Source organism: Phyllobates terribilis, unplaced genomic scaffold, assembly GCF_046119375.1.
Source record: "Phyllobates terribilis strain yellow unplaced genomic scaffold, ASM4611937v1 Scaffold_7__3_contigs__length_470593459, whole genome shotgun sequence".
Lineage (NCBI taxonomy): Eukaryota > Metazoa > Chordata > Amphibia > Anura > Dendrobatidae > Phyllobates > Phyllobates terribilis.
This window is the reverse complement of record NW_027362767.1, coordinates 268,694,384-268,719,251: the sequence shown is the minus strand read 5'-3', so window position 1 is coordinate 268,719,251 and position 24,868 is coordinate 268,694,384. Positions and strand designations below refer to the sequence as shown.

Below are 24,868 nucleotides of genomic sequence, written 5' to 3'. Positions count from 1 at the left end.
CTAATGTGAAGGCAGCAAGATGTAGGGGCAGAGACCCTGTCTCCAGCGATGTCACTTACTAGGCTGCTTGCTGCAGTTTTATCAGCAGGATATTATCACTAGAGGACTAGTTGTCTCCTTCTGTGTAGTCTTCCATATTCATGAGCTCTGTATAACCCCCCCCCCCCCATTACTGATGGGCAGTTTTCTACCTATGCACAGTGTACACTAAAGCTGTTGATCAGTGGGTTTTCACAGAGCTCAGCATTCAGAGCACTGCCAGATATGCAGCAGAGAAAACAGATATTTTATCAAAGCTGCAGAAAGTGAACCAGCAGGGAGTTGTGAAATCAGAGCTCACTAGGGTCAGCGCCAATACGTGGCCCGTGTCCAGTGTGCCTGGCAGCGGCCCCTTGTGCATTACGTCCTGGTCTGCCCGTGTTTCTGTGCTTCCTGTACGACCTGGCCGCCCCTCTAGTGCAGCTTCGAGTCCTTGTATCTGGCGTCTCTCTTGCCAACACTGCCATTTACCATTGCCTGGCTATTCAGTGCGGTGCCATATTGGTAGCTTCTTGGCTGCTGGTGATGAACTGTTCCAGTTTTATCTCATTTCTACACTGTGTTCCAAATTATTATGCAAATAATATTTTCTCCGATTTTCCCAAATTACCTATATGAATTGCAGTCATTGTAATTTTCCAGACAAATAACTATTAGAGTACAATTGAAAGGTTTTTGTACAAACTGCCTATGATAACAGTATATTTTTTAAAAAAATAAAAAACTCAAACTGCACTCAAAATGCATGTTCCAAGTTATTATGCACAGCAGAGTTTTCAACCTTTTCATTTTAATAAAGAACAAAAAAATGGTCATTTTTGAAATTCTAAGCATTAGCAGGTTATTACAAACTGAAATCAAACAGTTTTCAACTCAAAACTTTATTCTAGGTGATGTTACATTTGCACATAGGACCCCTTGTTCGAAAGGAGCTTCTGAACTCTCTCATCCATTGAATTTGTCAGGTTTTGGATGGTTTCTGCTTTAATTGTTTTGCATGAGGACAGAATATCCTCCCAGAGCTGTTGCTTAGATGTGAACTGCCTCCCGCCATCATAGACACTCCTTTTGATGATGCTCCAGAGGTTCTCAATGGGGTTGAGGTCAGGGGAGCATGGGTGCCACACCATAAGTTTGTCCCCTTTTATGCCCATAGCAGCCAGAGATGCAGATGTGTTATGTGCAGCATGAGACGGGGCATTATCATGCATGAAATGATCTCGATGGTTCAGATGGATGGAGTGGAGGATGGCTGGTTGATGGACACCCCATGCAAACACGGCTACGGCGCTAACAAGGAGGAGGTGGAGTAATGTTTTGGGCTGGAATCATGGGGAGAGAGATTGTCTGCCCCTTTAGGATCCCTGAAGGGGTAAAGATGAACTCCATAATCTATGTTGAGTTTCTCAAACAGCACTTCCTTCCATGGTTCTAGAAGAAGAACCGTGTATTCCGCAGCAAGATCATTTTCATGCATGATAATGCCCCGTCTCATGCTGCACATAACACATCTGCATCTCTGGCTGCTGTGGGCATAAAAGGGGACAAACTTATGGTGTGGCCCCCATGCTCCCCTGACCTCAACCCCATTGAGAACCTCTGGAGCATCATCAAAAGGAGTGTCTATGATGGCGGGAGGCAGTTCACATCTAAGCAACAGCTCTGGGAGGGTATTCTGTCCTCATGCAAAACTATTGAAGCAGAAACCATTCAAAACCTGACAAATTCAATGGACGAGAGAGTTCAGAAGCTCCTTTCCAACAAGGGGTCCTATGTGCTAATGTAACATCACCTAGAATAAAGTTTTGAGTTGAGAACTGTTTGATTTCAGTTTGTAATAACCTGCTAATGCTTAGAATTTCAAAAATGACCATTTTTGTGTTCTTTATTAAAATGAAAAGGTTGAAAACTCTGCTGTGCATAATAATTTGGAACATGCATTTTGAGTGCAGTTTGAGTTTTTTATTTTTTTAAAAATATACTGTTATCATAGGCAGTTTGTACAAAAACCTTTCAATTGTACTCTAATAGTTATTTGTCTGGAAAATTACAATGACTGCAATTCATATAGGTAATTTGGGAAAATCGGAGAAAATATTATTTGCATAATAATTTGGAACACAGTGTAGTTATCAGTTCTCTGCATGCAGCCTGGAGTGTAAAGCAAGGGGCTTTCATTGGTTGCAGTGACTATTTCCAGAGTTATATATTTAATAAAGTGTATGTGATTGGACAGTATAAATCTGGAGGGGGGCACAAAACTCTTAGGTTAAACCCCTCACCCTTGTCTATTTCTCAAGTTATGTTTGTCCCTAGTTGAACTTGATGAACAATTGTGCTTTTTTTTTAATCCAATTTATGTGACTAGACAAGAGGATGAAGTGTAATATTACAGCAAAGGGAAGTCCTCCATTCTTTACACTGCAGGCTGCACCCAGCAATGTGATAAAGCTTGCAGGATGAATTACTTGCGTAGTGTTCTCATTCCTGCCGTGTTACCCCCACACTCCCCCACAGCAGGGTACAGGCGCCCGTATCTGAAGATGAGCAGGATCGCGCCCTTGGTGTGAACATTGTGCTGGCTGCATCCACAGTGAATCAAACTGTCTGTCACTGACTCGTCACACGTCAACGGATTACAGACAGGAGGAAAGACTGTATTATTACCTGACCCCGCGAGCAGTGGAGTCGTGTGCAGTAATCTCTCCCATCATCCATGACTCCAGGAGCTCACAGTCTAATCTCCTATCACACAATGTATCACTACTCCCATCATCTCTGATCCCCGGAGCTCACAGTCTAATCTCCTATCACACAATGTATCACTACTCCCATCATCTCTGATCCCCGGAGCTCACAGTCTAATCTCCTATCACACAATGTATCACTACTCCTATCATCCCTGACCCCGGAGCTCACAGTCTAATCTCCTATCACATAATGTATCACTACTCCCATCATCCCTGACCCCGGAGCTCACAGTCTAATCTATCACACAATGTATCACTACTCCCATCATCCCTGACCCCGGAGCTCACAGTCTAATCTCCTATCACACAATGTATCACTACTCCCATCATCCCTGATCCCCAGAGCTCACAGTCTAATCTCCTATCGCACAATGTATCACTACTCCCATCATCCCTGACCCCGGAGCTCACAGTCTAATCTCCTATCACACAATGTATCACTACTCCCATCATCCCTGATCCCCAGAGCTCACAGTCTAATCTCCTATCGCACAATGTATCACTACTCCCATCATCCCTGACCCCGGAGCTCACAGTCTAATCTCCTATCACACAATGTATCACTACTCCCATCATCCCTGATCCCCAGAGCTCACAGTCTAATCTCCTATCGCACAATGTATCACTACTCCCATCATCCCTGACCCCGGAGCTGGTGGTCTGTCTTGCAGAGGCAGCTTTGATGAATGTGGGCAGGAATAGATGGATTTGGCCTCTCGTCTCCGCACAGAGGACATTAAAGCCATGAAGCGCAGGAGGAATTAGCGGAGACGTCGCAATGTTTCACTGTTGCCATGTCTCAATTAGTCACCGACCGGACAAGAAGAGAGATTGATTTGGCCGCTGCAGTGCATTGTGGGCCGGCGTTCACTGTCTGAGGAGTCAATCATCTCTTCGCTGGTAATCCTGGCGATCCCCTCCGTACAGGCCTGAGACGCGGAACAAGCGGCGATAAACCTGGAACTGGTGGAAGCGTCGCAACGGGGTCCATCTGGCACAGGCGATTACCCTCCGCAGCACGCCTCTCAAGCAGCCCGGCTGTTAATGGCGCGTTACACAGATAAACCTGCTCGCTGCAGCGTTCTGCTCCGCGCCGCGTCCTTCTCCCTCAATTACAAGGCTCCTCGGCCCACTCCTCAGTGAGCACACACAGGCGCCATGCTCACATTAACCCGCTGCAGGTCCTGTTTATTTCCACGTCACGAACGCAGCAGGCGGACGGCATCCTGGAGCCACTGATGCCATAAACCAAACCGAGTGACGTGTTTCAGTTGTTAAAGTGACGTCTGGAGAAAAAAAGCCGCTAAAAAAGTGAAAAATGTATTTTTCACAAGCATTCTTAAAAACCCACCTTAAAGGGCAATGTCCTCCAAGATGGAGAAAAGTCCCTGGAGTTGTCATCTTCCGTTTGGGTCTTGTAGCCATTACATATTTCTGTCTGGTTCTGGAACAGCTTGCTGGCATGCTATATAAGTTGGCACCCCGCTTTCTCACTGCCTAGTTATGGCACACAAATGCCGGCTGTACGTGAAGACTGGCATTGGGTGTTGTCCATCTTTCCCAGAGACTAGAGATGACTACATTTTCTAACCACCGTCCCCCCCCCCCCATCATCCTGAGAATGAAGGGGCCATTGCGCTGTTTTAGCGGGTCACCACTGTGTAGGGACGCCACTGCACACAGAAACGCGGTTAAAGGGATGGAGCACCAAACCAGTTCTGCGACCCTTTCGCTCGCTGCTCCGGTTGTGGTCTCGAAGATCACACTGCCACGATCATAATGTAATGGCATATCATAAGCAGGATAAGAGTACTCCTTTAATGTAGAGTTCTCTTCGGAAAAGAGCGGTGCCAATGAGGTTACGTCCACAGTTGCGTTATCTGCCGATCAAAATTTCTGTCTGCGGTGTGCGGGCTCAGTACCTCATCAGCACCGCTTCCTTTCAATGCAGAAGTGAGCGGCGGCGGCGAACCCCTTTAATATGTGTATGGCAGCCATCAATGGAATACTCACCTGGCTGTGGTGGAGTTGCCTGGTTATGGAGAAGGTGGCAGCACATGAGCTTTTGTTTACCATGATGCCCATGGTGAGATTGGCACGGAGACGCACCTGCAGATCTACTCTGCCGGCGGTAAGCCTCTGGTAATGTGTGTTCACACAGATTGCTGCCGCCGGCACTTTAATGGCGCCGCTCGTTAGGGGAACATTAGCGCAGTAAACTGTGAAATTTCTTCTTTGTGTTCTCCGATTGTGCAGCTATTGGGATAAGATCTGGGTTTTGTCGCTAGGTACCCATCAAGTAATCTCGCCATTCAGCCAGTGACCTCCCATCACTTTCTTCCAGCGCCAGACTTTAGACGTGGGCATGAAAAGCGCAGATTATCTTGTCTCCAGGTGCCGCATTTCACAGATTTACCGGCAATTACGCTCGGCTCAGAGATCTGTGCATTTCTATGGGTGTCCTGCGGACGACCATTAGACTACGTTTTTAGTTTGCCGTTTCTTTATCTTTTCTTTTGTTTGTCTCCATGAGCGACATCTATATATTCTCCAGACAATGTAGCTCACGTGGCAACACCCTATTATTGCATTAAGAGACGCGTTTTCTGGGGAGAGGGATGATGGATCAACGTCTCCAGGATCCTGCTGTCTGGTTAATGGCGTACAGGCGGAACCACTTACGGAAATGAGCTGCCCCGCGGAGTCTCTGCAGAAAGTGAGTGAACGGTAACTTGCAGCAGGGTGTAGGGGGTTAATGGTGCAGGCTCCACCTGGTGCATCTGCTGGGCTGGGGGCCCCAAGTGGTCATGTCTTATTCCAGAGACCTGGAATGAGTTAGACATTCCTGAAGACCATCGCATCCCCCTCCCCCCCACACCAGCGAGGGATGACCTCATCATCCTGCATCCCGATACAGCAAATACCAGTGCGCTGCCTCATCCCAAACAGGGCCGCAAGGTTCCCCTCGGCTGAACCGCGCCGCCGGCATGGCCCGGGCAGAACCCTCAGAGCGGTGCAGGACCACCAGAGAATTACCACTGGAGGGGTTCTAATCCAGTTCCTTCTTACTAGACATCGGGGAGTAGGACAGACGCCGTGCAAAGTGCTTAATTTAATTAAATGGGTTTTTATTGCTGCAGTGACTTTTAAAGGTCACCTCTTCCCCCAAAATGTGCGCAGGAAGCCGGAATCCCTGTGATATTTCAGGAGAAGACCCAAAATGATGGGGAGGGTGGATTCAGAGAGGGAAGCAGTGGTATTGAAGCTTCCACCCCCATTTATACGATAAGCCAGAAAACGGGCGCTGCTTCTCTCACGCTGAAACAAAGGATTGAACTGCAAGGCTCAGGTAGGGGAGGGTCCTGATGGAGAAAAGCCCACCAATTCCATGCTTGTGGCCAAATAGTGGGTTATCTTCAATTTACACAAAGTCTGAAAGTCACCACTTACAAGTGCTTCCTGTCCGTGAATGGAAGCCCTGTATGGACTAAAGGGATGTTCTTCTCATTTGACTCATTGCTAAGGTTTGCCATCACTTTATCATTTGGGGTCTGAACCTTTGCATCTCCCTGATCCCTCCGTATAAAACGTGTGATTGTGGCTCCTAAGCAGAGTAATATGTCTCCATAGTAACCAGGGCTGTGGAGTCTGAGCCCATTTTGATGCAGTCGGTATAAATTGGACCAACTCCGACTCCTAAAATATATAATAAATTGGGTACAGTAGTTCAATGCAGTTTGTGGGGAATATTTTTTCATAAGAATTTGGGAAAGTTATGAAATGTCCTATAAATGTCTGTCCTGTTCCTGATCTAAGGGTCTAGACTTTTAGGCTATGTGCCCACGATGCAGAAATGAAGCAGAAAATTTCTGCAGCATTTCTGCATCTACCTGGCAGAAAAAACGCATGCAGATTTCTGCAGGAAAAACGCATGCACATACATGCGGATCCACATGCGGATTCACATGCGTTTCCGCATGCAGATTGACAAGCGCTTTCCAGGCGATAGCATCACTTGGAAAGTGCTTGACAACTAGGTCACACTGTATAAATCCATGCAAACAGCATGGATTTATACAGTGTGACCGTAAAAATTAAAACAAATAAAGCTATACTCACCCCCGAGGCCCCGGCGTGGCTGCAGCGCTCGTTCCTCTCTGCTTCCTGGATGCCGGCATATCGCGAGACAGAGCGGTGAAGGGCCTGCGGTCACATGACTGTGACGTCACCGCAGGTCCTCAAGCGATGCCGGCATTCAGAGAGAAGCCTTCGGAAAGGTGAGTATAAACTTTATTTGTTATTTTATTCTTTTTTTACAGGTAGAATGGTACCCAGGTCTGGATGACAGTCTTCTCTCCTCCAGAACTGGGTACCATCCGCACATAGAGATGCATAGAAGCCGCTTGTAAAAATGTACAGTCGCGGTTTCTATGCGTCTCAATGCAAGTCAATGGCGGGAGTTCCGCTGCGCTTCCGCAAAATGAAATGACATGCTGCGGATTTTGGTACGCAGCATAAACGCTGCGGAAAAATCCGCAGCATGTGCATAGAACATGCGGAATCCCCATGGGGACCATGAGGTGCGGATTACCTAGCGTTTCACAAGCGTTTATGCTGCGGAAATTCCGCAGCATAAACGCTTGAAAAACGCTACGTGGGCACCCAGCCTTAGCTGAGATGAATCTGTGCTACAGTTAATTTATCACTTAAACATGAGCCGTGTATAAGGGAGTCGGAGTCGTGGAAATTGAGAAGTCTGAGTTTTGGCTTACCGACTCCACAGCCCTGATGGTAACAAACAAGCGCTGTCTGTAGTTAGACCTTGCAGTTCTGTGGTCCTCTACAGTCTACTGTGCGGGGCCCACTGTGCAGAGCATTGCCCCACCCCCCAGAGGATGCCCCCCTCCCCCAGCCGTGTAGAGGATGCCCCCCCCCCAGCCGTGTATAGGAGGATGGCCCCCCCCCCAGCCGTGTAGAGGAGGATGGGCCCCCCCCGCCGTGTAGAGGAGGATGGGCCCCCCCCCCCCCAGCCGTGTAGAGGAGGATGGGCGCCCCCCCCCTCCAGCCGTATAGAGGAGGATGGGCGCCCCCCCCTCCAGCCGTATAGAGGAGGATGGGCGCCCCCCCCTCCAGCCGTATAGAGGAGGATGGGCGCCCCCCCCTCCAGCCGTATAGAGGAGGATGGGCGCCCCCCCCTCCAGCCGTATAGAGGAGGATGGGCGCCCCCCCCCAGCCGAGCAGAGGATGGGGGCCCCCCCTCTCAGCCGTGCAGAGGATGGGCCCCCCCCCCTCTCAGCCGTGCAGAGCAGAGGATGGGCCCCCCCCCCTCCAGCCGTATAGAGGAGGATGGGCGCCCCCCCCTCCAGCCGTATAGAGGAGGATGGGCGCCCCCCCCTCCAGCCGAGCAGAGGATGGGCGCCCCCCCCTCTCAGCCGTGCAGAGCAGAGGATGGGCCCCCCCCCTCTCAGCCGTGCAGAGCAGAGGATGGGCCCCCCCCCCTCTCAGCCGTGCAGAGCAGAGGATGGGCCCCCCCCTCTCAGCCGTGCAGAGCAGAGGATGGCCCCCCCCCCTCTCAGCCGTGCAGAGCAGAGGATGGCCCCCCCTCTCTCAGCCGTGCAGAGCAGAGGATGGGCCCCCCCCTCTCAGCCGTGCAGAGCAGAGGATGGGCCCCCCCCCTCTCTCAGCCGTGCAGAGCAGAGGATGGCCCCCCCTCTCTCAACCGTGCAGAGCAGAGGATGGGCCCCCCCCTCTCTCAGCCGTGCAGAGCAGAGGATGGGCCCCCCCCCCTCTCTCAGCCGTGCAGAGCAGAGGATGGGCCCCCCCCCCTCTCTCAGCCGTGCAGAGCAGAGGATGGGCCCCCCCCCCTCTCTCAGCCGTGCAGAGCAGAGGATGGCCCCCCCCCTCTCAGCCGTGCAGAGCAGAGGATGGGCCCCCCCCTCTCTCAGCCGTGCAGAGCAGAGGATGGGCCCCCCCCTCTCTCAGCCGTGCAGAGCAGAGGATGGGCCCCCCCCTCTCTCAGCCGTGCAGAGCAGAGGATGGCCCCCCCCCTCTCTCAGCCGTGCAGAGCAGAGGATGGCCCCCCCTCTCTCAGCCGTGCAGAGCAGAGGATGGGCCCCCCCCTCTCAGCCGTGCAGAGCAGAGGATGGGCCCCCCCCTCTCTCAGCCGTGCAGAGCAGAGGATGGCCCCCCCTCTCTCAGCCGTGCAGAGCAGAGGATGGGCCCCCCCCTCTCAGCCGTGCAGAGCAGAGGATGGGCCCCCCCCTCTCTCAGCCGTGCAGAGCAGAGGATGGGCCCCCCCCCCTCTCTCAGCCGTGCAGAGCAGAGGATGGGCCCCCCCCCCTCTCTCAGCCGTGCAGAGCAGAGGATGGGCCCCCCCCCCTCTCTCAGCCGTGCAGAGCAGAGGATGGGCCCCCCCCCCTCTCTCAGCCGTGCAGAGCAGAGGATGGGGCCCCCCCCTCTCAGCCGTGCAGAGCAGAGGATGGGCCCCCCCCCTCTCAGCCGTGCAGAGCAGAGGATGGGCCCCCCCCCTCTCAGCCGTGCAGAGCAGAGGATGGGCCCCCCCCCTCTCAGCCGTGCAGAGCAGAGGATGGGCCCCCCCCTCTCAGCCGTGCAGAGCAGAGGATGGGCCCCCCCCTCTCAGCCGTGCAGAGCAGAGGATGGGCCCCCCCCTCTCAGCCGTGCAGAGCAGAGGATGGGCCCCCCCCTCTCAGCCGTGCAGAGCAGAGGATGGGCCCCCCCCTCTCAGCCGTGCAGAGCAGAGGATGGGCCCCCCCCTCTCAGCCGTGCAGAGCAGAGGATGGGGCCCCCCCCCTCTCAGCCGTGCAGAGCAGAGGATGGGGCCCCCCCTCTCAGCCGTGCAGAGCAGAGGATGGGCCCCCCCCTCTCAGCCGTGTAGAGCAGAGGATGGGGCCCGCTGCGGATTATCATTGCGGAAAAATCCACAGCGCTACCAATTATTTTGCATAATCGCAGCATTTTTGCCACCATTGACTTGCATTGAATTGCTTAATATCCGCATGACTACATGTGCACATGCGGATATTAAGTGATTCAATGTGAGGATGGTACCCAGGTTTGGAGAAGAGGAGACTCTCCTCTGGACCCGGGTACCATGGTACCTGTAAAAAAAAGAATTTAAAATAAAAAAAACACATTATACTTACCTTCTGATGGCCCCCGGTCTTCTGTCCGATACGTCTTGGCTCCCCGGCGGCTCGCGATGAAGTAAAAGGACCTTCCATGACGTCATTCAGTCATGTGACAGCGGTCGCGTGACCTGTCACATGACTAAATTACGTCATGGAAGGTCCTTTTACACCACAGCAAGACACCGGGAAGACCGGACGCATCGGAGGAGATTGGGGGCCATCTTAAGGTGAGTATATTTTATTTTTTACCATTTTTATTCTTTTTTTTAACTAACTTGGTCACGTTATATAAAATCCATGCTGTTTGCATGGATTTATATAGTGTGACCAAGTTGTCAAGCACTTTCCAAGTGATGCTAAAATCGCTTGGAAAGTGCTTGACAACCCGCATGCGGAAATGCATGTGAAGAACGCGTCACATCTGCATGTCCCTGGGAGGAAAAACGCATGTACAATCCACATGTACAATCCGCATGCGTTTTTTTTCTGCCAGGGAGATGCATCAACGCTCAGGAAAAATCCGGAGCGTTTCTGTATTGTGGGCACTTAGCCTAAGGCTGCTAACTTTTCTCTGGCAGGAAAACAGCTGCATTAAAAATGCAGGTTTTGTTGTGTTTTTGGTGCATTTTTTTGACCACCCATTACTTCCTATGGGTGAAAAAACGCAGGTGCATTTTCTGCTGCAAAAACGCTGAAAGAAGTGATATGCTCTATTTTCCAAAAACACAACCAAATCATAAAATGTGCAGGAAAAAAAATGTGTGAACAGAGAATTCTGGTTTCTCATAGACTTTGCTGGTACTGCAAAACGCAGCTGAAAATTTGCCTAAAAATCTGCATCAAAATATGCTGCAAAACCCAAGGTGTGTGAACATAGCCTTAGGCATCACTGTATCCAGCCTACACAATACTCCATGACCTCAGCCTCCTGGACTGATACATTGTAACAAACTCTCAGGACAGGAGGGAGGCATGGCCCAGATTAGATAACAATTGTAACAAGCCCCCACCCATAGTTTAAGCTCTGCATGTAGTCATAAATGTTTCCATTCACACACAGCAAGAAGATGTCTTGGAAAAGAAAAAGTTGCAGCATGTTTAATTGATCCTTTGTAACAGTATTTACCTAGAAGCGGTGGTATTATCTGGATAGGACGCCCCCTCCTTCCTCCAGGATGAGATCTCTCCGCTGGCATCGCGCCCAATGACGTTATCGTAGGAATTCAGATGAAAATTCTTGGCGAGTCTTCCGCTCCAGAGTGCGGTGTGTTCACGTAGCGCGGAGACCGCGGGCCATAATGTAGAGCACCAGAAGGGAGTACTTACTTCTCTTACGTCATGTACATTTGCACTGTCATGTACGTGGGGTGCGGTGGTGCACACTCTAGGGGCTCCTGTACCCACTCATCTTGCGCCCCATTTTCTTGCTTCCTTTGCACAAACCCCAGCGTCTCGTCCTTTTCCCTATCTCCAGTGCTTTCCCATAGTTCGTGTATAACTCATGCTGCACCGTCCATATGTCATGTCTTGGCGACCACATGGTGTACGCTGTATTGAAACCAGGTGGTCAGAGCCCCCCCTTCACCCCGCTGCTATCATTATAGAGGACAGGTGGGAGGTGGCGGGGTAAAATTCTGGAGGTAATATGGGGTGATTTGTTCAGGACAGCAGCGGCTGACCCTGCAGGTCCTTGACGATGCTAAAACAGCGGCGCAGACATGCTGAGCTTCTTGGTTTGAAAATTATAGCAGCTAAAACCAACTTTAATGCATGCTTGGGTCTGCAGCGAAATGGGCTTCCAACACGCGCCATTAAAGGGGTTGTCTGGCGTCTGCGATAACGTCACATCAACAGGTAAGCAGCCTATACCGGCCAGGACGTGTGCACGATCAAAAGGTGGTGTCCACCTGCTGATTGTGCACGCATCCCAACAGGTATGTGTAGATGCCACCGCATTTGCGCTGCTTACCTCCCAACCTGCAAGCATTGCAGACAACCCCTTTAAGCTATGGCACACTGCACAGCCTGTCAGTTCATTTTCCAGCCATGTTGTACCTGTAACGTGTGAATTCAGCTTCTAAGAACAGTATGTCTTCATGGTTAAAGCCCTGTGTGGGCAGCCGTGTGGTCACCTACCCCTGTTCTTTGTAACTGTAAGGATGCACAATTTTGCATAGGAGTTGCCGGTGCAGAACGGAAAAATTTACAATGTGGCCGCTTTGATTTAAAAAAATAAATAAATATGAATAATTGCCAATTAAAAAGGATTGCAAAAGTATACATAACCCTAAAGGCAAAAAAACTCTGCTGCCAATTTCTTCCTGTTCCCGATAAAGTGCCTAATTAGGTTTTCAAGTAGTCTGAGTACATGTGCAGTGGGATTCTTCAAGACGTTACAAATCTGAGGAGTAACGAGCAGCGTGCGCGGTGGAGAAGTTCAAACGGCGCAATTCACCGCTATGGTTGCTCCCCTAGAGTGTTTGCAGGTTCTGTGTAGCCTTAGAAACTGTTTTTGAAGACTTTTGGAAGATTTAAAGCGATGACCCATGAACAGCAATCCTCCTAATCTGGGGTTAGCCTCTCTGTAAATGTGCGTGCAGCCCTTATGTAAGAACAGCTTCCGTATCCAGCTGTCTGGGGCGGTCCTGGTCGGTACAGTGGGCACTCTAGTATCTGGTCTCTCGCCCAACTTGTAATCTCCGGACCGTCACTTTGTATTATCTGTGGCTGCTCCTTCATTTCGATTTCTCATCTCCCGCGTTTTACGGCGTAATCATGGATTCTGCAGTTCCACCATCGACCGGCGAGAGGGAAAATGAGGTTAAAAGTTTAGAGTAAATTGCTGTTACCATAAAACCATCAGCCGCTGTTAACGGGAGAAGTCGATGCGCCACTTGTTTATGGGAAATAAATGCTCTTAACAGAGACGCGCTGATCGGATTCACCTCGCCGCCCTCCATCCGTCACAGCCGTGCGAGGCGGCTGTAGTAAAATATGATGGGAATGGAGCCCATGGGCTGTGTACATGATCAGGAGTTGTCACCCGCGATGTCACCACTGCTCGTTCAGGATGAGTGAGGCTGGATGAGGCCGCTCATCTCTACAGGGAGGCAAAAAGACAACCGTTTGGGTGAATATTTTATCTAATTTTCAGACACATCAACAATCCTGTGCCGTATTTGTAGGATATGGATGTATATGTAGTAGGAGTCAGCCCAGAAAGGGAGATGGTACTATCTGTGCCTACATAATCTACAAGAAGATACAGGGATACTACTATCTGTGCCTACAGGATTTACAGCAGGAGACAGCAGGTATGTCAATTACAGGGGAGAAAAGGGGTAAATACTATATGTGCCGACATTTACAGTTGGAGACGGCACTATCTTTACCTACATTTACAGGGAGGCAGTACTATCTGTATCTACATAATTTACAGGAAGACAGGGAGACAGTACTATCTGTATCTACATAATTTACAGGAAGACAGGGAGGCAGTACTATGTGTACCTACATCATTTACAGTGTACGGCAGTACTTTCTGTGCCTACATCATTTACAGCAGTAATCCCCAACTCCAGTCCTCCAGAGCCACCAACAGGTCATGTTGTCAGGATTTCCTTAGTATTACACAGGTGATGGAATTATTGCCTGTGCAGGTGATGGAATTATCACCAGGGCAATACTAAGGAAATCCAGAAAACATGATCTGTTGGTGGCTCCTGAGGACTGGATGGAGTTGGGGGAACACTGATTTATAGGAAGAGACCGGGAGGTAGTACTATCTGTACCCATATCATTTACAGGGAGATGGTACTATCTGTGCCTGCATAATCTACAAGAAAATACAGGGATAGTACTATCTTTACCTACATGATTTAAAGGGGGAGACAGTATTATCTGTACCTATGTCATTTACAGGGGAATTAAGGGGGCAATACTATCTGTGCCGACATTTACAGTTGGAGACATTGAGGCAGTACTATCCTTACCTACATTTACAGGGAGGCAGTACTGTGTACCCACATAATTTACAAGGAGGCAGTACTATCTGTGACTACATCGTTTACAGTAGGAGGCAGTACTATTTATACCAATGTTAATTTACAGGGTGAGAGAGAAGCAGTACTATCTGTACCTATATAATTTACAGTGGATGACAAGGAGGCAGTACTTATCCATACCCTCATCATTTACAGGGACAGACACGGAGGCTGTACAGTGGGCGCAGCGTAGTGCCGTTACAGCGGGGCACAGTGTGGGGGTCGGTACAGCGGGCCCCCATGTGTGAAGGATCAGTGCACAGGGAGGGGCAGGCGGGACTATGTGGGGATTAGCAGTGCAGGGGGAGTGGTGCGGTACAGTGAGCACAGTGTGGTGCCAGTACTGCGGCCCCATGTCAGGAAGAAGTGCACAGTGAGGTGCCATTAGTGGGCACAGTGGCCCCGTGGGAAGGAGCAGTGCACAGTGAGGGGCAGGCGGCCGGGCTGTTGGGGGTTAGCAGTGCACGGTGAGGGGCAGGCGGCGGGGCTGTCGGGTGGTAGCAGTGCACGGTGAGGGGCAGGCGGCCGGGCTGGTGGGGGTTAGCAGTGCACGGTGAGGGGCTGTCAGGGGGCAGCGGTGCACAGTGAGAGGCTGGCAGCCAGGGGTCAGAGGTGCACAGTGAGGGACAGGCGGCCGGGCTGTCGAGGGTTAGCTGTGCACTGTGAGGGGCGGGCTGCCGGGGGTTAGCGGTGCACAGTGAGGGGCAGGCGGCCGGGATCTCTGGGGTTAGCGGTGAGGGGCAGGCGGCCGGGCTGTTGGGGGTTAGCGGTGAGGGGCAGGCGGCCGGGATCTCTTGGGTTAGCGATGAGGGGCAGGCGGCCGGGCTGTTGGGGGTTAGCGATGAAGGGCAGGCGGCCGGGCTGTCGGGGATTAGCGGTGAGGGGCAGGCGGCCGGGATCTCGGAGGTTAGCGGTGCGCGGTGAGGGGCAGGCGGCCGGGCTGTTGGGGGTTAGCGGTGAGGGGCAGCCGGCCGGGCTGTCGGGGATTAGCGGTGAGGGGCAGGCGGCCGGGCTGTCAGGGGTTAGCGGTGAGGGGCAGGCGGCCGGGATCTCGGGGGTTAGCGGTGAGGGGCAGGCGGCCGGGATCTCGGGGGTTAGTGGTGGGGGGCAGGCGGCCGGGCTGTCGGGGGCTAGCGGTGAGGGGCAGGCGGCCGGGCTGTCGGGGGCTAGCGGTGAGGGGCAGGCGGCCGGGCTGTCGGGGGTTAGCGGTGAGGGGCAGGCGGCCAGGATCTCGGGGGTTAGCGGTGAGGGGCAGGCGGCCAGGATCTCGGGGGTTAGCGGTGCGCGGTGAGGGGCAGGCGGCCAGGATCTCTGGGGTTAGCGGTGCGCGGTGAGGGGCAGGCGGCCAGGATCTCGGGGGTTAGCGGTGCGCAGTGAGGGGCAGGCGGCCGGGCTGTCGGGGGTTAGCGGTGCGCGGTGAGGGGCAGGCGGCCAGGATCTCGGGGGTTAGCGGTGCGCGGTGAGGGGCAGGCGGCCGGGATCTCGGGGGTTAGCGGTGCGCGGTGAAGGGCAGGCGGCCGGGATCTCGGGGGTTAGCGGTGCGCGGTGAAGGGCAGGCGGCCGGGATCTCGGGGGTTAGCGGTGCGCGGTGAGGGGCAGGCGGCCGGGATCTCGGGGGTTAGCGGTGCGCGGTGAGGGGCAGGCGGCCAGGATCTCGGGGGTTAGCGGTGCGCGGTGAGGGGCAGGCGGCCGGGATCTCGGGGGTTAGCGGTGCGCGGTGAGGGGCAGGCGGCCGGGCTGTCGGGGGTTAGCGGTGCGCGGTGAAGGGCAGGCGGCCGGGATCTCGGGGGTTCGCGGTGAGGGGCAGGCGGCCAGGATCTCGGGGGTTAGCGGTGCGCGGTGAGGGGCAGGCGGCCAGGATCTCGGGGGTTAGCGGTGCGCGGTGAGGGGCAGGCGGCCGGGATCTCGGGGGTTAGCGGTGCGCGGTGAGGGGCAGGCGGCCGGGATCTCGGGGGTTAGCGGTGCGCGGTGAGGGGCAGACGGCCGGGATCTCGGGGGTTAGCGGTGCGCGGTGAGGGGCAGACGGCCTGGCTGTCGGGGGTTAGCGGTGCGCGGTGAGGGGCAGGCGGCCAGGATCTCGGGGGTTAGCGGTGCGCGGTGAGGGGCAGGCGGCCGGGCTGTCGGGGGTTAGCGGTGCGCGGTGAGGGGCAGGCGGCCGGGATCTCGGGGGTTAGCGGTGCGCGGTGAGGGGCAGGCGGCCGGGATCTCGGGGGTTAGCGGTGCGCGGTGAGGGGCAGACGGCCAGGATCTCGGGGGTTAGCGGTGCGCGGTGAGGGGCAGACGGCCTGGCTGTCGGGGGTTAGCGGTGCGCGGTGAGGGGCAGGCGGCCAGGATCTCGGGGGTTAGCGGTGCGCGGTGAGGGGCAGGCGGCCGGGCTGTCGGGGGTTAGCGGTGCGCGGTGAAGGGCAGGCGGCCGGGATCTCGGGGGTTCGCGGTGAGGGGCAGGCGGCCAGGATCTCGGGGGTTAGCGGTGCGCGGTGAGGGGCAGGCGGCCGGGATCTCGGGGGTTAGCGGTGCGCGGTGAAGGGCAGGCGGCCGGGATCTCGGGGGTTAGCGGTGCGCGGTGAGGGGCAGGCGGCCGGGATCTCGGGGGTTAGCGGTGCGCGGTGAGGGGCAGGCGGCCGGGATCTCGGGGGTTAGCGGTGCGCGGTGAGGGGCAGGCGGCCGGGATCTCGGGGGTTAGCGGGGCAGGGGGCGGGCACAGTTCTGTCATCACTGGAGGCGGCGGGCCCGTTTGTCAGCAGCGCTCCTGCCCAGCACCGGCCGCCTGACGGACTGAGGGCAGCGATCCCTCCGCTGTCAGCAGCTTCTCCTCGGAGTGGCACCCTCTGGCCGGAGTAGGATCCCCGTGAGACTGGGGGCGCTGCCACCGGAGCCCCCGCCTCCTGCCCCCTCTCCCAGGGAGTCTGCGCCGCTCCTCTTCTGGCTTGGGGTCTTCTCCTTGGATCCATGAAATTCAGGAGGGCTTCTTCGGAGGGTCTGAGTCGTTCTCCATTCGTAGCGCGGGGCGCAGACCTCCTCCTCCCGGACACTCGGGCCCGGCCTGTCCCGCGCCGAACTTCTTCGCATGTTGGAGGGAGGGAAAATCGTCTTGAACGGCCCCCGGAGGAAAAAAAGACCCCGCAAGTCCTGTGTCCAGCAGCTGAAAATGCTGGAGATCTGCCTGAAGCTGGTGGGCTGCAAATCCAAGAAGGGGCTGTCGTCCTCATCCAGCTGCTATCTGGAAGGTGAGAGCCGGGGAGGATGGAGGAGGGGAGGCCGCGGCTCTGTCCCTTCTCCTAGGCCTCAGCTCGGCTCTGGCAGCAGCTGCCCCCTCCTCCTATCTCCGCAGGCAAAACAATGCACAAACTTGTCGGGGGAGACCTCTTCTATTAAAGGGCCAGTAACACTAAAGTCCATGTCTGTTAGTGCGGGAGCTGCGGAGATCAGTCACATGTGGGTGTACATGGCCAGAAATGGAGAGATCTGACCTAACAAGGGCTGATATCTGCGAGCAATAAACTGCATTCAGCTGAAAAGAGACCCTATGTGGTTGGATGCAAACTATTGCTCCCTGTTACCAGACATTTTGGTTAGTGACTGTGGTACTGATGGATGTAATCTATTGCCCTCTGTTATCTGCCATTTCTGTGGAAGAATGGAAGTTTTCTACTTTAGATTGCATATCTCTAGTGTGGAGATCCAAGCTGTGGTGCTTCGGCCATTGCAGCACTACAGCTCCCAGCATGCCCAGACAGCTGGAGTGCCGCAGGTTGGAGGCATATATGTGTTCTCATCCTCTGCAGGGCCTCCAGGCTTTAGGGTTACCGGCCCTGTAAATGTGTGGGGCCCCAATTGGCGGTAGCCCACATTGGACATCCGCTTGCATGTACGTGACTTTCCGGCACCTTTAAGCAGAGGCTGGCGTCCTCCACTGACCTCACCTTACATGGTAAAGTCTCTGTGCTAGTTTGACGCCATCTCCTAGAACAGGGGTCCAGAAGCGCTCAGCGTCCCAGGACTTTCCATTGTGTTTAACTCCTCGGAGGAGACGGCACTTGAGATCCAACTGGGCGCGACGATCGCAGAAGATAAAGGCGAAGTAGTAGCACTTTAAGGCGAGATTACATGGCAAGATAGCGGCAAGGAAACCGCCAACATCTTGTAAACTCCAATTGTGGAACTTGTCAGATACCCGTCTTCCCTTTATAAGCATCTAGGTACTGGATGACAATCAATATGGCCACCAGTATTGCCCCAGCTAAGATTGTCACCCAGCTTTTCTGGCATTCCAAGCGGCTAAGCTCTTGCTGCTGTGTTCCTAGACACCTTGAAGGAAAGATGTGACAACTTTTGTGGCAGAGTTATTGGTTGTCACTCTACTCTCCTAGAGTCTAGATTGGCAAGCAGTAAGGAGGGGACAGTGACGAGGCAGATTGATCATTCAGGGGTCTGGGAAAGCCGGGTGACAGGCAGGCGCGGCAGCCATGTTGGTCGTCACCCCGTTTTCCTAGCATTTCACATGCTACATCTGCTAATTATATACAAACATCGGCCACCAAATGGTCAGATGTGTCATTCAGGAGTCTGGGAAAGCCGAGTGACATCCCCTGTACGAGATGTAACCATGTTACATATATTGCATCCCCAGGAACAAATAAAGGGATTAAAGTATTAAAGAATACAAAAGTTTGTAACCTTTAAATTAGCAGCTTGTTTTTTTTCCATGCACATAATTCTGCTGCATCTGCGCACAGCTCCCGGCCGCTCTTCCTCCCGGTGTAATTGCAGATTTTACATAAATTTGCCATTTTTCTTCCCACAGACAAATTATTTCAAAACACAAATCATACCTGGAGCGTGCCAGTGTCACCAGAAAGCGGCCGGGGAGCGCTGTTACTGCCAGAATTCATCAGGGTTTTATTATAAAGCCTTGTGACCTCATCCTCCATGTTGGTTTGCAGTACATCATGGTAGATGTGTTACAGGTGGGATGATGGGTGAGGCATTGAACAGTTCTTTCCTGTGTTCCTTGGAGTAGAAAACTCTATAGTTCCTCTCAGTTTTCAAGATCTCTGCTTGCTGTCAGTGTATCTCTACAGGATTCAATCCTGTCCTGATTTGATACTTTTCACAGATGAGCAGCTTGTTACAATGTATCAGTTCGTGGAAGCACAGCTATAAAATATATATATATATATATATATAATATATATATATATATATGAAAGCGCAGCAGCACTCCATTATGGCCAAGATACATAAAGACAATAAAACCATTTAATTTAAACTGTGTTATTACTCAGTAAGCTTTACTTACAAAAAATGGAGGTTCCTGGCGCATAAATTGGCCAATTCATGTGTGCCCATCAACCGCTGCAAGGTGACCTCCCATCTGATGGGTACTACTCTGCCTACATGCCTCTCTTGGGCTGGTAGAATAGAATATACATCACCTGCTGGTTAAATTTAACCAGCAGGTGATGTATATTCTATTCTACCAGCCCATTTAAATTGTAGGTGTTTCAGCCCAGAAGTGACATGTTCTGTCCAGAGTTATAGGCTTGTAGCCCAAGAGAGGCATGTAGGCAGAGTAGTACCCATCAGATGGGAGGTCACCTTGCAGCGGTTGATGGGCACACATGAATTGGCCAACTTATGCGCTAAGAACCTCCATTTTTTGCAAGTAAAGCTTATTGAGTAATAACACAGTTTAAATTAAATGGTTTTATTGTCTTTATGTATCTTGGCCATAATGGAGTGCTGCTGCGCTTTCTTTTTATATATCTTATGCAGTTTCTGCAGCTTGCACCTGTTCACATCTAGGATGTGCTGGTCAGTTTTTCTGACATTATATATATATATATATATATATATATATATATATATATATATATATATATATATATATATATATATATATATATATATATATATATATATATATATATATATATAATATATATATTGTAAGGCAGCGCTAGACATCATAATGGGGGATACTCGCTGCACCGGGTAAATCAAAGCATACCAGCAATGTCCTTCCAGTATTTCTCAATTCAGCAGTTTATTGCACTTCATAAACCACACATGATCGGGTGCAACTCAGTGGCCCGCCGACACACATATATAACGTTCACGAGCCAAGTGACACACTGGCCCACTTGGCCCAGGTTACAGCCTTCAGCAAGGTAATACTTTAGCAAATGTCCATACGAGTATCCATATAACACAGTGTATTACCTTTGCCGGGTTCAGGTGCTGCAGTCCATTTAATCCGCCACCACTGTGGCTTTAAGGCTTTCCCAGGTGGGGGTCTCCAGCCGTCGTCCCGTCTAAGGCTACTGGGATGTTTCACTCACACACATCCAGTCTGCGCCTTTCCGGACTCTTCACCAAGCCTCTGCCTTCCAAGGCCACTAGCATCCACACAGGATCCAGTCTCGACCTTTCAGGTACCAGGCTTCACTCCAAAGCCGCTGCCTTCCAAGGCCACTGGTATCTACACAAGATCAGCCTCGACCTTTCAGGCTGCCAGGCTTCACTGTATCACGGTGTCCCACACACACGGGGAACAGGCCTCACACCAAACACACCTGTCCCCCATCAAACAGTGTTTATATATGCATCACACACACACACACACACACACACACACACACACACACACACACACACACACACACACACACTGACAGGACCTTGCTAATGTCACAGTCATGTGATAGCACAGACATTCTGTGCTATGTCACAGTCATGTGACCAGTCACCTGAGGGGAAAAGGTACATGGTCAGGTAAAACACATCCTGGACCATTACCGTAATGCCAGCAAGTCGCTGCATTACAGTGTATGTGTGTGTATATATATATATATATATATTACAAACTGCAACTCAGAGCTGGCATGTTGGGGGTTGTAGTATCCCCACAAGGAAGATACATTTTCTGCCCTTTCTTTGCTGTTCTAATTGTCTGTTATAGTGTGTCACTCTGGATGCGGCTGTAACAGTCCCTCAGCTGTGAGAAGTCTTGGGTCAGGACATGAGCAGTCCGGTCATGGCTCCTGTAGGAGTTTGCTGCCCTGTTACATTACCACAGATTTGCCTTTTAGGTGACTTCCCTGTGGATGGCGACCATGTTGGTAGTCACCCAGCTTTCCAGCCAGTGAGATATTTTGGCAGTCGCAGGTCTTGTAAGCCGTAGTGACCCGGTAATCACAGATCCGCCATCGGGAGGGGTCTCCGTCACTTGTTATTACTGCGCAGCGTGTGGTTCTGTATGTGGGGGACGGGGCAGTAGTGGATTTCCTTTCTTCCTGTTTTATCAGTCCTGAGTGGGTGATCTCCCTCCAGCCACATCCTGGTGTGTGACCCGTCTCTGGCAACTCCTCCTGCTCCCCATGCTCTCAGGCTGGCGACTAGTAGGCTTTGGGGCCCTACTCCCTCGGCTGTCTGTGAACTTAATCTTCTCCCCAATCCCCTCCACACATAACATGTCTTTGTCCTCTTCTTAAATACTCTGTACTGCTGAGAACTTTTCTGCTATATCATTCTGCCCATCCAATAGGAGGAAAGATATTTATGTAGCAACATACACTCAGCAGCACAGAGTACTTCAGGAAGAGAGTGTGGTGTTCTTTTCAGAGGTCTGGTTTTGAGAGTTACATAGGAGAAGAGAAAGGTTCCCAGCAGCACAAAGTATTTAAAGGAGTTGTCCAGTACTTTTTATTATTTCCCCAATGTATAAACCCTTTGCCTACAAGTGTTTTTGCAAATATCTTTGGCTGTTCTTCTTGGCTGTGAGTGGCGCTATCGCTGGCCGGTCACAGGCATCGCGTGACCCCCGGCTGCAGCCGGCTCTGACATCCGCCGATATCACGTCACGTTCCGGCTGCAGTCGGGGGTGACCCAGCGACGCGCTCCCCGCTGATTGATGGGTTGTGGATGGGGTTACCCCGCGCGTCACAGCCCAGCATCCACCGAGCGCTCTCCCAATGAATGCAGGAGAGGGAAAGAGCTCGGTGGATGCTGAGTGTGACACGCGTGGTTACCCCATCCACAACCCAGCATCCACTGTGGGGACCGCATCACTGATGTCACGCCTCACTTGACGTGACATCAGCGGAAGAAAAAGCCGGCTGCTGCCGTGGGTCACGTGATGCCTGTGAGCAGCCAGCAATAGCGCCGCTCACAGGCAAGAAGGACAACCAAAGGTATTTACAAAGACACTTATGGGCACAGGGTGAACACATTGGGGAGATAATAAAAAGTAGTGGACAACTTCTTTAAGCAAAAAAGAAAATGCTGATCTTGTATGAAGTCACAGACTGAGACTCGGTTAGTGGAGGCCCCCCCGCAGCACAGAGTATATCAGGAGAGGACTGTGCAGATCTGATAGACTCTGCTGCTGTGATTATTTTGTCCGTCACTTCCTGGAGATCTGATTGCACACTGACTATGAGGAGACTATAGTGAGGTGGTCGCTCCCATTGGACCCCTCATCAAATCGCATCTCCTGTGATTGTGGGGGGTTACACTCATGGATTGTCTACATGCTGGCACATTACGTCTGTCTTCTCGCTGGTGACTAGTGTCTCCTTCTCTTCCCTAGAAGCCTTACAGCGACCGATTGTTTCCGATTTTGAGCCACAAGGTCTGAGTGAAGCCGCCCGCTGGAACTCCAAGGAAAACCTGCTGTCCGGCCCGAGTGAGAATGACCCCAATCTGTTTGTTGCACTGTACGACTTTGTGGCCAGCGGGGACAATACCCTTAGCATCACAAAAGGTAAGATCAGGCCGAGACCTGGCACCTGGGACTACTCCCCTCACCGTGCATATATCCACATGTGACATGCTGCCATGTGCTCCAGTCACATCCAGAGCTGCACTCACACCTTTTCTCTGTATTAGGGGAGAAGCTTCGAGTCCTGGGATACAATCACAATGGAGAGTGGTGTGAAGCTCAGACCAAGAACGGCCAGGGCTGGGTTCCCAGTAACTACATCACCCCAGTCAACAGCCCTGAGAAACACTCCTGGTACCACGGGCCAGTGTCCCGCAACGCAGCTGAGTACCTCCTGAGCAGCGGCATCAATGGCAGCTTCCTGGTGCGGGAGAGCGAGAGCAGCCCGGGGCAGAGGTCCATATCCCTCCGATACGAGGGCAGGGTGTACCACTACCGGATCAATACAGCATCTGATGGCAAGGTAAGACCCCAGCTGACAACACTGAGCTCTTGGCCAGCCTTGGTCATCAGAAATCCATGTTCTGCTCTATTATGATACCGCTATCAGTGATTTCAGGATGGCTGCATTGCCGTTGGGAGTATCCTCAGGAGCATGCCTGCTTCTTTACACTGCAGCTCTGCTCTATTGTGATCCATGACTTCAGCATAGCTGCATTGTCTATTGGAGTATCCTCAAGAGCCTTGATGCTCTCTAGCCCCCTCTGCTTTATACTGCAGTTTTGCTCTATTATGATACTGCGGAAATCCACTCCATTCTTGGTCTGTTTTTTTCGCAGCTTTGGCTGTGAGAAACCACTGTGCACAAGGCTGGGTGTGAGGACGTTCCTGGGCCCGCCAGTCATGCTCATTTATTGTGAGCTCTCAGCCTGGCCTATGTACAGAGGTCTGCGGACCCCCCCCACCCCTCCATCCGAGGGGCCAGGGTCAAACTTCAAAGGGAAAGGCTGTGACCTGATCCTGTTCTGCAGAAGATTCTGGCTCCAGGGCTTTCCTGGCACTGCAGGAGTTAAATATGTACAGTATGTGGGCATCTGGCACCGGACTGCTGTGCTTGGCAGGGACCGGAGGAAAACCAGTAAAATTGGGTTAATCCTCGCGGATTTATAAAGCTGGTGGCTGCCACATGGAGGGAAGCAAGAACCGCCTGGCAGCTGCCCCAAGTCTAATTACTGCGCCCGTAATGCTGAGCAGTCTGCGGAAAATAAACAAGCGAGGGTCCGACGTCACCGACCTGATGACTGTTGCAAGGAGAGTCCCAAACATAGGAGGAGTATGGAGCCCGTCCTGTGGGATCTGCTGGTATCAAACCTATGTGCATTTTACTCCAGGCACATCTAAAGCTGCATTTACACTTATGCTGAGCACCCCTTCTCTGCTGCCCCCTGCTGTTGGGGTTTGCACTGCCGTGCTGCATTGTGGTGGATGTGTCACTGTACTGGCATCTCCCCACAATGCTGTGCAGCAGAGAGCAGTGCATGATGGAAGCACAGCTATTATGGTTGGATCAGTCATACAGGTGCTTCTCACTAAATTAGAATATCATCAAAAAGGTTAATTTATTTCAGTTCTTCAATACAAAAAGTGAAACTCATATAATACAGAGTCATTACAAACATAGTGATCTATTTCAAGTGTTTATTACTGTTAATGTTGATGATTATGGCTTACAGCCAATGAAAACACAAAAGTCGAATAATAAAAACACCTGCAAAGGCTTCCAATGCATTTAAAAAGGTCCCTTAGTCTGTTTCAGTAGACTCCACAATCATGGGGAAGACTGCTGACTTGACAGATGTCCAGAAGGCAGTCATTGACACACTCCACAAGGTCCCAGAGTCTGGAGGAAGAATGAAGAGGCCACAATACAAGCTGCTGGAGGTCTTGTGTGAAGTTTCCACAATCAGTGATGGTTTGGGGAGCCATGTCATCTGCTGGTGTAGGTCCACTGTGTTTTATCAAGACCAAAGTCAGGGCAGCCGTCTACCGGGAAATTTTAGAGCACTTCATGCTTCCCTCTGCCGACAAGCTTTTTGGAGATGGAAATGTCATTCTCCAGCATTACTTGGCGCCTGTCCACACTGCCAAAAGTACCAATACCTGGTTTACACACAACAGTATCACTGTGCTTGATTGGCTGGCAAACTCACCTGACCTTAACCCCAT

The 24,868-nt window shown here is 52.2% G+C and overlaps 1 protein-coding gene across 2 annotated transcripts in view; it reads left to right on the top strand.

The window, feature by feature from the left end:
* The window catches only part of ABL1 (ABL proto-oncogene 1, non-receptor tyrosine kinase), a 112,836-nt gene that overhangs the window by 74,623 nt on the left and 13,345 nt on the right, over nt 1-24,868 (top strand). The window contains exons 1-3 of one of the 2 annotated variants that reach the window (XM_073640712.1): nt 16,699-17,207; nt 22,571-22,744; nt 22,870-23,165. In XM_073640712.1, the coding sequence (XP_073496813.1) occupies nt 17,048-17,207; nt 22,571-22,744; nt 22,870-23,165 (630 nt within the window). In that variant the 5' untranslated portion in view covers nt 16,699-17,047. Of the gene's footprint in view, nt 1-16,698; nt 17,208-22,570; nt 22,745-22,869; nt 23,166-24,868 lie in introns of those variants that run through there. The other variant, XM_073640713.1, reaches the window with a different exon arrangement.